A 13214-nucleotide genomic window follows, 5' to 3' on the forward strand; every position below is an offset into this window, starting at 1 on the left:
AGCAGGACATTGAGAAAGTAAGTTAAAATCCACTCCACAAGATTATTTATATATAATATGTTGCGCTAAAAATTGTATTAATGATTTTTTTTTTCCCCCACAGGACGGAAGGAAACATATCTGCTGCCGATTTAGAGGACAGCGACACAGAGGATGGAGCAGGCAGTTCCTCTGGAGTGGGAGGGACCATCTCTCCCTCCATTCCCACAACTTCTGCTGAATCAGCATCCACTTCAGCAGCTGCTGCATCAACATCTGCTTCAGCAGCTGCTGAAGCATCTGATTCCGTAGAAGCTGTGAGAGTGGAGAAGAGAGCTGTCTATCCGGTGGCAGCAGAGAAAAAAAAAAACCAAGAAGAACCAAGAGGACCAAACGGTTCAAATTGCCTGCGATACATTGGATTTATTAAAAAAATCAACTACAGATGACCATTGCGACTCCTTTGCAATAACTGTTGCCAGAAAAACACGCTCCCTGCCACCGGATAGACAATCTCTTTTTATGTCTATGGTCCAGATGTCCCTCACTGCTCTGGAGGACCCTGCTCCTATTTCTCCGTACAATGAGGTTCTGATGGGGGTGTTGGGACTTTTCAGGCCCCGACACAGAACACCTGAAACACCAGCTACAAGACCCCAGTATTTGGCCAACAGCCAAGGCAGTTCTGGACATAGAGGCCTCCAAGGCAGTTATGGCGATAGAGGCAGTTCGCAGCAGCTGGGGGGAGCAACGTATGAAACTGAGGGAACAAATTTCCTCTATTCACCAGAGTATACCTTTCTGAATTGAACATAAATTGGGCAAAAGTTGTCAGTTGCACAGAAAACCACAAGAAAAACGAAGTACATCATATGTGATAATTTTAACGTTTATCAGTTTATTGAAAATAATAAAAATGAACAAAACATAATTTAACAGAAAAACCGTATTGGTATTCAAATAATAGGGAACAGGTGCACCACAACATCCACTATCACATAACAGGAAGAGAGAAGGACATGAGTTGTCAAAGGATTAAAAAATACTGGCCCTGGAGGTCTCTATAGAGATGTACAGGGACATATAACTCCTTTGACAACTCCTGCCCTTTTCCCCTCCTGTTATGTGATAGTGGATGTTGTGGTGCACCAGTTCCCTAATATTAGAATATTTCAGTGTACGGTTTTTATGTCATATTTTGGTCATTTTTAATATTCAACAAAAAACTGACAATTTTAATGATTATCCGAGATATAATGTACTTCTTTTTTCTTGTGGTTTTCTTGTGTTTTTTTATCTGACTCTGGTGTCCGGCCATGAGCTTTTGTTTGTTTGTAGCTCCAGTTACCTGTTGGATTTGAAAGGGGCTGTTTATATTTTTTTTTCAAATTGAAAAATCATTTGTTAAAATTACCACTTATGGTTTGTTCTTTACAATAAATTTTATTTTTCACAAAATATTCTCTTCTTTTTAGACAATGGGGACAAGGCCGCTGTCCTGGGTTTATGGGCTATCGATTAGTGGTTTAGGGGTTGATGTGTTAACTATTGTATATCTCATACTGATGTTAATTTATGAAAACAGCAACCATTTTTTTTACATACAAAAAACAAAACAAATTAAACCAAAATATTTTTTTTATTTATCTTACAACCAATTTTTTTTTTCTTTTTTGTGTAACATGAAAAAAAAAAATTTTTGAAAAATTTTTTTGTGTTGATTGCTGTCGTTTATCATTCTTCGGGATGTTTTCAAAACTGTTAGCAGCGATGTCGGCAAATTTTTTGGGACGGTCAGTGTAGATGCATCCTTCTCTGCTGGTCAGGCTGCTCAACACCAGCACAGGAGTATTGCCAGTGCACGGCACCTTCTGGACTCATAAAGTAGTCAGTGAAGGATTCTCTCACACGCACACCAGAGTTGGACGGCCTGCCCAGACCCCCGTTGACAACTGGATTAAATACTGGCTGCTGGTACTCCACATCTACGTCAGTGTTGTACTCACGAGCATAGTTGTGGAGTACACAGCAAGCCTTTATCACAGCATCAACGGTGTCTGTGTCCAACTGAATGGCAGTGTGAAAGATCCTCCACTGACTAGTCATGATCCCAAAGGTGCATTCCACATATCTGCGTGCACGACTCAGCCGATAATTAAAAATCCTCCGTCGGGCATCCAGTCCCCTTCGTGGGTATGGGCGCAGCAGGGTTGTCGTTAAGGGAAACGCCTCATCCGATACCATCACAAAGGGTACTGGATGTGTGGAACCCGGCAAAGGTCTTGGGGCTGGGAGCGTTCTGCCATCTCGCAGAATTTGCATCCCAATCTGTGACGTTCGCAACACCCGAGAATCCCCAGTACTACCATAGGCACCAACATCAATGGCAACAAATTTGTAATGGGCATCAGCCACCGCCATCAGGACCACTGAAAAATACTTCTTATAATTAAAGAAGCGTGATCCTGATCGTGGGGGCTGCTGGACCCTTACATGTTTACCATCGACTGCACCTATGCAGTTTGGGAAATTGGCCACAGACTGAAAGCCTGCTGCAACCTGCAGCCAAGTCTCCTCGGTTGGGGAAGGCATCACCATGGGCTGCAACTTCTGCCAGATGACAGTACATGTACACCTCACAATGTTAGAGATGGTAGATTTACCAACTCTAAATTGGAGGTGCAGGGATGTATAGCTCTCTCCTGTGGCCAAAAATCTGGAAAGAAACAAAAAAGAAAATTAGAAATGTCACACAAAAAGGTAATTACAACATGTCACAAGTTAAGGCCGCTATAATATGCGTCCAGCACCATTCAATAATGATGGCATTAACACCCAGCACAACACAAAGGGTGTAAAAAACATTAATAAAAGGCCTGATGGGACTTGTGCACACACGCATGCGAGATATGACCGAGTGTTGCATGGTAATCCCCGGACCTGATGCATGCACTCCGTTGTGGAGCGTGCGGCTCCATGTATTGGTATGTGGGTGCACACTCCGCTCCAGAGTGCAGGTGGCAGGGCCGGGGATTACCATGCAACACTCGGCCGTATCTCACGTGTGTGTGTGTATGTGTGCCCCCTGTCCAACAAGAGGACTGGGTGGGTTTAATCACACATACTGGACACAGAGACACAAGTAAAATAGAGACCTACAACATTCCCCCCTAAAAATTGTTACTTACCGCAAGGTGATGAGCAGCCTTTCTTCAGCAGAGATGGACTTCCTCATCACCGTGTCTTGCAGTGTCAAATGGGGTGCCAGGATGGTGAGCAGTCTGTCAAATGCCATAATTGGTAGCCGACAAAAAGAGATAAATTTTTCAGGATATCTGAAAATTGAAAAAGAAACACAAAAAAGGGTTACTTCACAAGTATTGTTATCAAAAAAAGGTAAATTCGTCATTCAATATATTTCTACTTACCTCCTCAAATCATTGTACAGCACATAAAAGTGCCCCTTCTCAGTTTGGTCTGCTACAAGCGGGTGCACCCACATCCTTTTCTGCGCACGTCTTCTCTGCCGCCGCTGCCTCTAAAGTAAATAAAAAAAAATTTTTTATAAAACACAACAAAAAATATCAAGCATGTCTGGAAAGCAATGCGGATTATGTAAGGGTACGTGTCCACATTCAGGATGGCCATCGTTATCGTTGGAGCGCCAAAGCCGCTATGTGCAAAGCCCCACCCCCTTCTGGGACGTTATGATGCCAGATGTGTTCATTGTACAAATCCAGCATCATCGCACCCCACACATAGGGCCCGGTTTTATTCCTTGCGGAGCCGCAGCTTCTCAACAAGGAACACGGACATGCTGTGATCATAAAAGACGCGCAGCATGTCCGGAGTCGCAGGGCTGACGGATGACACACAGTGGACACGTGATTTCATGAAATCACCTCCACTATGCTGTTACATGTGGACGCTGCATGTTTGACGCTGCGGCCACACGCAGCGCCAAACATACAGCGTTTCCAGAACGTGGACATGTACCCATAACTCAATATATAAAACAACAGACATCTGCTTACCTGACGTGCATGTCGATTCAGAATTAGAAGCATCAACCCCAGGATCGCAATCCGGTGTGGCGTGCGGAGCTGGATCCGCGGGCTGTCATCTGCCCTACGCTCAGCACTCTGCATAGCGCTGTCATTAACAACACGTCCACTCATTTTGATGTGTAGTTCCAAAATGGAGGATGGAAGAAGAAAAGGGTTGGACAAGGAAATGACATAATTTTTTTTTTTTTTTTTTTTCCCCCACTGCAGTAAACTTTATTTGTGTCAAACACAGACAATCTGCAGAGAAAACTGCATCAAAAAACGCACTGAAAACCGCATCAAAAAACGCATCAAAAAACGCACCAAAAACGCACCAAAAAACGCACCTGCGTTTTCTGCAAAGAGCTGCGGTTTCAGTCCTGAAAAAAAAAGGATGGAAATCAGGAACGTGTGAACATACCCTTATTCTGGGTTTTGGACTTTTTTCTCGTTTGCCGGTTAACGACCAGATTAATTTCTTTTTATATTTTGATAGATCGGGCGTTTCTGAGCATGGCAATACCAAATATGTGTATTTTTTATTGTTTTCCTGTGAATGGGGCAAAAGAGGATGATTTGAACTTTTATATATTTTTTAATATTTTTTAAAAGTTTTTTTTACTTTTCGATTGCTTCAATAGTCTTCTTCGGAGAATTGAAGCTGTGATATTCTGATTGCTTGTGCAACACATATCAGGGTTTCCACCCTGCTATGTGTAGCAGAAATGCTCATATGCTATGAATGCCGGCCACAGGGAGACGCTCATATCAGATCAGCAATGACAACTATGGGGGTCTCCTGGAGACTAAATTTTTTTAGCTATTTTGTCCTATTTGTTGTTTGCTTCACAATAAAAAAAAATCACAATTGTAAGCATCTTCTTTACATGAACTGAAGCATACCCTTAAAAAAACCTGTGAAATTCCAGGTTGTGAGGTAGCAAAACGCGAAAAATACCAAAGGGGGTGAATATTTTCTCAAGCCATTGTAGAAAGATAGGTGGATATGAGGCAAATAGATGATTGATAGATAGATAGATAGATAGATAGATAGATAGATAGATAGATAGATAGATAGATAGATAGATAGATAGATAGATAGATACAATAGATAGATGGATGGATGGATGGATGGATGGATAGACAGAGAGATAGCTATTCAAAAGTAAAACTCATCCTGCAAAAAACAAGCCCTCACATGACCATTTTGACCAAAACAATAAAAAAAAGTTATGGCTCTGGGAAAAAGGGGAGCGAAAAATGAAAATGCAAAACCAAAAATACCTCTGGTTGTTATGGGGTTACACATGCACTTTTTTTTTACACGTTTTTGATTTTTTTTTTATTAAAACAATAAAACACCTAGCCAAATCAGTTCTCATACTTTGCACTGATGAGTGCCAATAGCCCGAAACACGTGTCTCCAAATTGAAATTCTTTTTTGGCTTTTATCCTAAGTCATACTGCAAGACTCGATAAAGGGTTAATTGTGACATGTAGGATCGCTACTTCCAACTGGTGGCGATATACAGTTCAAGTCCTCTTTCTCTCTGAAGAAAAAATTTGCAAATTGAATTTCCCAGAGGACCATTGCATGGCGAATAAGCCTCCTTACCTTGATAAGCCAGACCTGGGATGTCACTCTCCACAAGGAGAAACCTTACCCCTTAGACCCCAGACCAGAACCTCTCATGTATGTGAATCTATATCTAATAAGTTTAAGGTTCTCCTACAATAGTTTTATTGATATCTTCAAATTTATTATGTGGTGGTTAGTGAATAAATCTGATTTTCAGGTAGAAGAAGTTGATTCACTGCGAGGTATAATGAAATTAACTAGGAAAAGGCTTTGCTATCTTTTATGTGTAAAAAAAATTAGAAGGTGCAATGAAGACAATTTTATGTTGGATTGCAAAGTTAATTGTGAAAGGGTCCTTTCTGTGATCTGGAGTGGAGTCGAATTATTAATGGCTGTAATTAATTTTCATAAGGCTATGTAGGATTAATCAATACTTTATGTTTAAACTTGTTATATTTAACCTCAAAGAAGTTGTATAGATTTATTTAATTTTTTTTTAGGAATATACTGTAACCCAAGGTGGACATACTCAGATGGAAAATAATTTGCAGATGAAGTTGCAATAAATCCACAAAATATGTTTTTTGGGTAGGTCTAAAAGTGACACTTTTTTCCTCTATTAGTAACAGCTATGTTACATGGGTTTATCATTGTTAGCATGGAATGGATTGTTCTTAAGAAATATTGACATGGAGTATGGCTTCTATAGCAATGAAATATGTAGTAGCTGTGAGATCCCTACAGCTTGCTGAATAATAATATACAGTATATACTCGAGTATAAGCCGATCCGAGTATAAGTCGACCCCCCTAATTTTGCCACAAAAAACTGGGAAAACTTAATGACTCGAGTACCAGCCTAGGGTGGAAAATGCAGCAGCTACAGGTAAATGTCAAAAATAAAAATAGATACCAATAAAAGTAAAATTAATTGAGACATCAGTAGGTTAAGTGTTTTTGAATAGCCATATTGAATCAGGAGCCCCATACAATGCTCCATTCAGTTCATGATGGCCCCATAAGATGCTCCATACAAAATAAGCCCCATATAATGCTCCATACAGTTTATGATGGGCCCCATAAGATGCTCCATATTAAAATATGTCCCATATAATGCGGCACAAATGTTTATTATGACCCCATAAAATGCTCCATACAGACATTTGCCCCATATAATGCTCCACAAATGTGAATTATGGCCCCATAACATGCTCCATACAGACATCTGCCCCATATAATGCTGCACAAATGCTGATTATGGCAACATAACATGCTCCATACAGACATTTGCCTCATACAATGCTGCACAAATGCTGATTATGGCCTCATAAGATGCTCCATACAGACATTTGCCCCATACAATACTGCACAAATGCTGATTATGGCCCCATAAGATGCTCCATACAGACATTTGCCCCATATAATGCTGCACAAGTGCTGATTATGGCCCTATAAGATGCTCCATAGACACATTTGCCCCGTATAATGCTGCACAAATGCTGATTATGGTCCTATAAGATGCTCCATACAGACATTTGCCCAATACAATGCTGCACAAATGCTGATTATGGCCCTATAAGATGCTCCATACAGACATTTACCCCATATAATGCTCCACAAATGCTGATTATGGCCCCACAAGATGCTCCATAGACACATTTACCCCGTATAATGCTCCATAAATGCTGATTATGGCCCCATAAGATGCTCCATAGACACATTTGCCCCGTATAATGCTCCACAAATGCTGATTATGGCCCCATAAGATGCTCCATACAGATATTTGCCCCATATGCTGTTGCTGCAATAAATAAAAAAAGTCACATACTCACCTCTCATCGCTCAGGCCTCCGGCACTTGCTATAGTCACCTTTCCGCGTTCCACCGCTGGGCGCCGCTGTGTCTTCTGCACTGAAGTTCAGGCAGAGGACTGCACGCACACTAATCGCTTCATTTCGCCCTCTGACCTGAGCGTCACTGCAGAGGACGCGGAAGACGGAGCGGCGATGGAACGCCGACAGGTGAATATCGTGCAATGCCCCCATTATACTCACCTGCTCCTGGCGTGGTCCCTGCGCGTCCCTGGTTCTCCTGGCGCCAGCAGCTTCTTCCTGTGTTGAGCGGTCACTTGGTACCGCTCATTACAGTAATTAATATGCCGCTCCCCCTCCCCTGCCGACCCTTGGGAATGACTCGAGTATAAGCTGAGAGGGGCAATTTCAGCCTAAAAAAATAGGCTGAAATTCTCGGCTTATACTCAAGTATATATGGTACTTTAACCCCTTTACCCCCAAGGGTGGTTTGCACGTTATGGACCGGGCCAATTTTTACAATTCTGACCACTGTCCCTTTATGAGGTTATAACTCTGGAACGCTTCAACGGATCCCGGTGATTCTGACAATGTTTTCTCGTGACATATTGTACTTCATGATAGTTGTAAAATTTCTTTGATACTACCTGCGTTTATTTGTGAAAAAAACGGAATTATGGTGAAAATTTTTAAAATTTCGCAATTTTCCAACTTTGAATTTTTATGCAATTAAATCACAGAGATATGTCACACAAAATACTTAATAAGTAACATTTCCCACATGTCTACTTTACATCAGCACAATTTTGGAACCAACTTTTTTTTGTTAGGGAGTTATAAGGGTTAAAAGTTGACCAGCAATTTCTCATTTTTACAACACCATTTTATTTTAGGGACCACATCTCATTTGAAGTCATTTTGAGGGGTCTATATGATAGAAAATACCCAAGTGTGACACCATTCTAAAAAGTGCACCCCTCATGGTGCTCAAAACCACATTCAAGAAGTTTATTAACCCTTCAGGTGTTTCACAGGAATTTTGGGAATGTTTAAATAAAAATTAACATTTAACTTATTTTCACAAAAAATTTACTTCAGCTCCAATTTGTTTTATTTTACCAAGGGTTACAGGAGAAAATGGACCCCTAAACTTGTTGTACAATTTGTCCTGAGTACGCCGATACCCCAAAAGTGGAGGTAAACCACTGTTTGGGCGCATGACAGAGCTTGGAAGCGAAGGAGCGCCATTTGACTTTTTAATGCAAAATTGACTGGAATTGAGATGGGACGCCATGTTGCGTTTGGAGAGCCACTGATGTGCCTAAACATTGAAATCCCCCACAAGTGACACCATTTTGGAAAGTAGACCCCCTAAGGAACTTATCTAGAGGTGTGGTGAGCACTTTGACCCACCAAGTGCTTCACAGAAGTTTATAATGCAGAACCGTAAAAATAAAAAATCATTTTTTTTTCACAAAAAATTATCTTTTCGCCCCCAATTTTTTATTTTCCCAATGGTAAGAGAAGAAATTGGAACCAAAAAGTTGTTGTACAATTTGTCCTGAGTACTTTGATACCCCATATGTGGGCGTAAACCACTGTTTGGACACATGGGAGAGCTCGGAAGGGAAGGAGCGCCGTTTGACCTTTCAATGCAAAATTGACAGGAATTGAGATGGGACGCCATGTTGCGTTTGAAGAGCCACTGATGTGCCTAAACATTGAAACCCCCCACAAGTGACACCATTTTGGAAAGTAGACCCCCTAAGGAACTTATCTAGAGGTGTGGTGAGCACTTTGACCCACCAAGTGCTTCACAGAAGTTTATAATGCAGAACCGTAAAAATAAAAAATCTTTTTTTTTTTCACAAAAATTATCTTTTCGCCCCCAATTTTTTATTTTCCCAATGGTAAGAGAAGAAATTGGAACCAAAAAGTTGTTGTACAATTTGTCCTGAGTATGCTGATACCCCATATGTGGGGGGTAAACCACTGTTTGGGCGCATGGGAGAGCTCGGAAGGGAAGGAGCGTCGTTTGACTTTTCAATGCAAAATTCACAGGAATTGAAATGAGACGCCATGTTGCGTTTGGAGAGCCACTGGTGTGCCTAAACATTGAAACCCCCCACAAGTGACACCATTTTGGAAAGTAGGCCCCCTAAGGAACTTATCTAGATGTGTGGTGAGCACTTTGACCCACCAAGAGCTTCACAGAAGTTTATAATGCAGAGCCGTAAAAATAAAACAAAAATTTTTTCCCACAAAAATTATTTTTTAGTCCCCAGTTTTGTATTTTCCCGAGGGTAACAGGAGAAATTGGACCCCAAAAGTTGTTGTGCAATTTGTCCTGAGTGCGCTGATACCCCATATGTGGGGGGAACCACCGTTTGGGCGCATGGGGGGGCTTGGAAGGGAAGGAGCGCCATTTGGAATACAGACTTAGATGGAATGGTCTGCAGGCGTCACATTGCGTTTGCAGAGCCCCTAATGTACCTAAACAGTAGAAACCCCCACAAGTGACCCCATATTGGAAACTAGACCCCCCAAGGAACTTATCTAGATGTGTTGTGAGAACTTTGAGCCCCCAAGTGTTTCACTACAGTTTCTAACGCAGAGCCGTGAAAAAAAAAAATTCCCCCCAAAATTATTTTTTAGCCCCCAGTTTTGTATTTTCTTGAGGGTAACAGGAGAAATTGGACCCCAAAAGTTGTTTCCAATTTGTCCTGAGTGCGCTGATGCCCCATATGTTGGGGGGAACCACCGTTTGGGCGCATGGGAAGGCTCGGACGGTAAGGAGTGCCATTTGGAAGGCAGACTTAGATGGAATGGTCTGCAGGCGTCACATTGCGTTTGCAGAGCCCCTAATGTACCTAAACAGTAGAAACCCCCCACAAGTGACCCCATATTGGAAACTAGACCCCCCACGAACTTATCTAGATGTGTTGTGAGAACTTTGAGCCCCCAAGTCTTTCACTACAGTTTATAACGCAGAGCCGTGAAAATAAAAAATCCTTTTTTTCCCACAAAAATTATTTTTTAGCCCCCAGTTTTGTATTTTCCCAAGGGTAACAGGAGAAATTGTACCCCAAAAGTTGTTGTCCAATTTGTCCTGAGTACGCTGATACTCCATATGTTGGGGTAAACTCCTGTTTGGACACACGGGAGAGCTCGGAAGGGAAGGAGCACTGTTTTACTTTTTCAACGCAGAATTGGCTGGAATTGAGATCGGACGCCATGTCGCGTTTGGAGAGCCCCTGATGTGTCTAAACAGTGGAAACCCCCCAATTATAACTGAAACCCTAATCCAAACACACCCCTAACCCTAATTCTAACGGTAACCCTAACGACACCTCTAACCCAGACACACCCCTAACCCTAATCCCAACTCTATTCCCAACCGCAAATGTAATCCAAACCCTAACCTGTAATGATCTGGTGGTTTAGGAACAACATGAGACAAGCTCTGAAGGAGAAGATACAAAAGAGAATAGTAAAACCAAAAAACACTCAGTTTGAAAAAATGTTGCAGTAATCCGCAAGTGCTAGTAAAAGATGTAAAAAACAGGGTATTTGGTTGATACGTTTTTTGCAAAAAATGTATACTAAGCTGCTCTACCAATCTTCACGGTATACCCTTATCAGAGCAGTCCTAACTAATGTATGCAATCCCTATCTGATGTATTTAAAAACCTGATCATCTGTATATAACCTGTGTGAACAGGGTTCAGAGAGGAAAAATCCATGTGTGCATACAGGGTAGAACAGCTTTTGTGCAGATAGCCCAAGAGGAGTGGTGGAACTCCCCAGTCTTGTAGACACAAGAGAACAATTATGGAAACAGGAACACATGGGCTACCTGCACAGTGAACAAGTCTGTATGATCATGTTCACACACCACCAAGAAACCTGAAGACACAAAAGAGAATAGTAAAACCAAAAAACACTCAGTTTGAAAAAATGTTGCAGTAATCCGCAAGTGCTAGTAAAAGATGTAAAAAACAGGGTATTTGGTTGATAAGTTTTTGCAAAAAATGTATACTAAGCTGCTCTACCAATCTTCACGGTATACCCTTATCAGAGCAGTCCTAACTAATGTATGCAATCCCTATCTGATGTATTTAAAAACCTGATCATCTGTATATAACCTGTGTGAACAGGGTTCAGAGAGGAAAAATCCATGTGTGCATACAGGGTAGAACAGCTTTTGTGCAGATAGCCCAAGAGGAGTGGTGGAACTCCCCAGTCTTGTAGACACAAGAGAACAATTATGGAAACAGGAACACATGGGCTACCTGCACAGTGAACAAGTCTGTATGATCATGTTCACACACCACCAAGAAACCTGAAGACACAAAAGAGAATAGTAAAACCAAAAAACACTCAGTTTGAAAAAATGTTGCAGTAATCCGCAAGTGCTAGTAAAAGATGTAAAAAACAGGGTATTTGGTTGATACGTTTTTTGCAAAAAATGTATACTAAGCTGCTCTACCAATCTTCACGGTATACCCTTATCAGAGCAGTCCTAACTAATGTATGCAATCCCTATCTGATGTATTTAAAAACCTGATCATCTGTATATAACCTGTGTGAACAGGGTTCAGAGAGGAAAAATCCATGTGTGCATACAGGGTAGAACAGCTTTTGTGCAGATAGCCCAAGAGGAGTGGTGGAACTACCCAGTCTTGTAGACACAAGAGAACAATTATGGAAACAGGAACACATGGGCTACCTGCACAGTGAACAAGTCTGTATGATCAAGTTCACACACCACCAAGAAACCTGAAGACACAAAAGAGAATAGTAAAACCAAAAAACACTCAGTTTGAAAAAATGTTGCAATAATCCGCAAGTGCTAGTAAAAGATGTAAAAAACAGGGTATTTGGTTGATACGTTTTTTGCAAAAAATGTATACTAAGCTGCTCTACCAATCTTCACGGTATACCCTTATCAGAGCAGTCCTAACTAATGTATGCAATCCCTATCTGATGTATTTAAAAACCTGATCATCTGTATATAACCTGTGTGAACAGGGTTCAGAGAGGAAAAATCCATGTGTGCATACAGGGTAGAACAGCTTTTGTGCAGATAGCCCAAGAGGAGTGGTGGAACTCCCCAGTCTTGTAGACACAAGAGAACAATTATGGAAACAGGAACACATGGGCTACCTGCACAGTGAACAAGTCTGTATGATCATGTTCACACACCACCAAGAAACCTGAAGACACAAAAGAGAATAGTAAAACCAAAAAACACTCAGTTTGAAAAAATGTTGCAGTAATCCGCAAGTGCTAGTAAAAGATGTAAAAAACAGGGTATTTGGTTGATACGTTTTTTGCAAAAAATGTATACTAAGCTGCTCTACCAATCTTCATGGTATACCCTTATCAGAGCAGTCCTAACTAATGTATGCAATCCCTATCTGATGTATTTAAAAACCTGATCATCTGTATATAACCTGTGTGAACAGGGTTCAGAGAGGAAAAATCCATGTGTGCATACAGGGTAGAACAGCTTTTGTGCAGATAGCCCAAGAGGAGTGGTGGAACTCCCCAGTCTTGTAGACACAAGAGAACAATTATGGAAACAGGAACACATGGGCTACCTGCACAGTGAACAAGTCTGTATGATCATGTTCCAAGCTCTGAAGGAGGTGGTATCTGTACTGACCGCAGACCCTGAACCTAGCAGTGCAACTATAAATAGCCGTGGGGGGTACCTGACGCTCCCTAGACCCCTCGGCACATCCTAAGATCTAACTTCCCCTAAAGATGGAAACAGGAAACCTATCTTGCCTCAGAG

General features: G+C 41.4%; 1 protein-coding gene across 2 annotated transcripts in view; it reads right to left on the bottom strand.

The window, feature by feature from the left end:
• Positions 1-1625: 1625 nt before the first annotated feature.
• LOC138658197 (uncharacterized) overlaps positions 1626-13214 on the bottom strand; it is a 91423-nt gene continuing 79834 nt past the window's right edge. The window contains exons 1-4 of one of the 2 annotated variants that reach the window (XM_069745712.1): positions 4014-4089; positions 3408-3517; positions 3168-3314; positions 1626-2695 (exon numbers count right to left, since the gene is read on the bottom strand). In XM_069745712.1, coding sequence (XP_069601813.1) covers positions 1774-2695; positions 3168-3314; positions 3408-3517; positions 4014-4046 — 1212 coding nt within the window. In that variant the 5' untranslated portion in view covers positions 4047-4089 and the 3' untranslated portion in view covers positions 1626-1773. Of the gene's footprint in view, positions 2696-3167; positions 3315-3407; positions 3518-4013; positions 4090-13214 lie in introns of those variants that run through there. The other variant, XM_069745711.1, reaches the window with a different exon arrangement.

This window comes from Ranitomeya imitator, chromosome 1 (assembly GCF_032444005.1).
Source record: "Ranitomeya imitator isolate aRanImi1 chromosome 1, aRanImi1.pri, whole genome shotgun sequence".
NCBI classification, from domain to species: domain Eukaryota; kingdom Metazoa; phylum Chordata; class Amphibia; order Anura; family Dendrobatidae; genus Ranitomeya; species Ranitomeya imitator.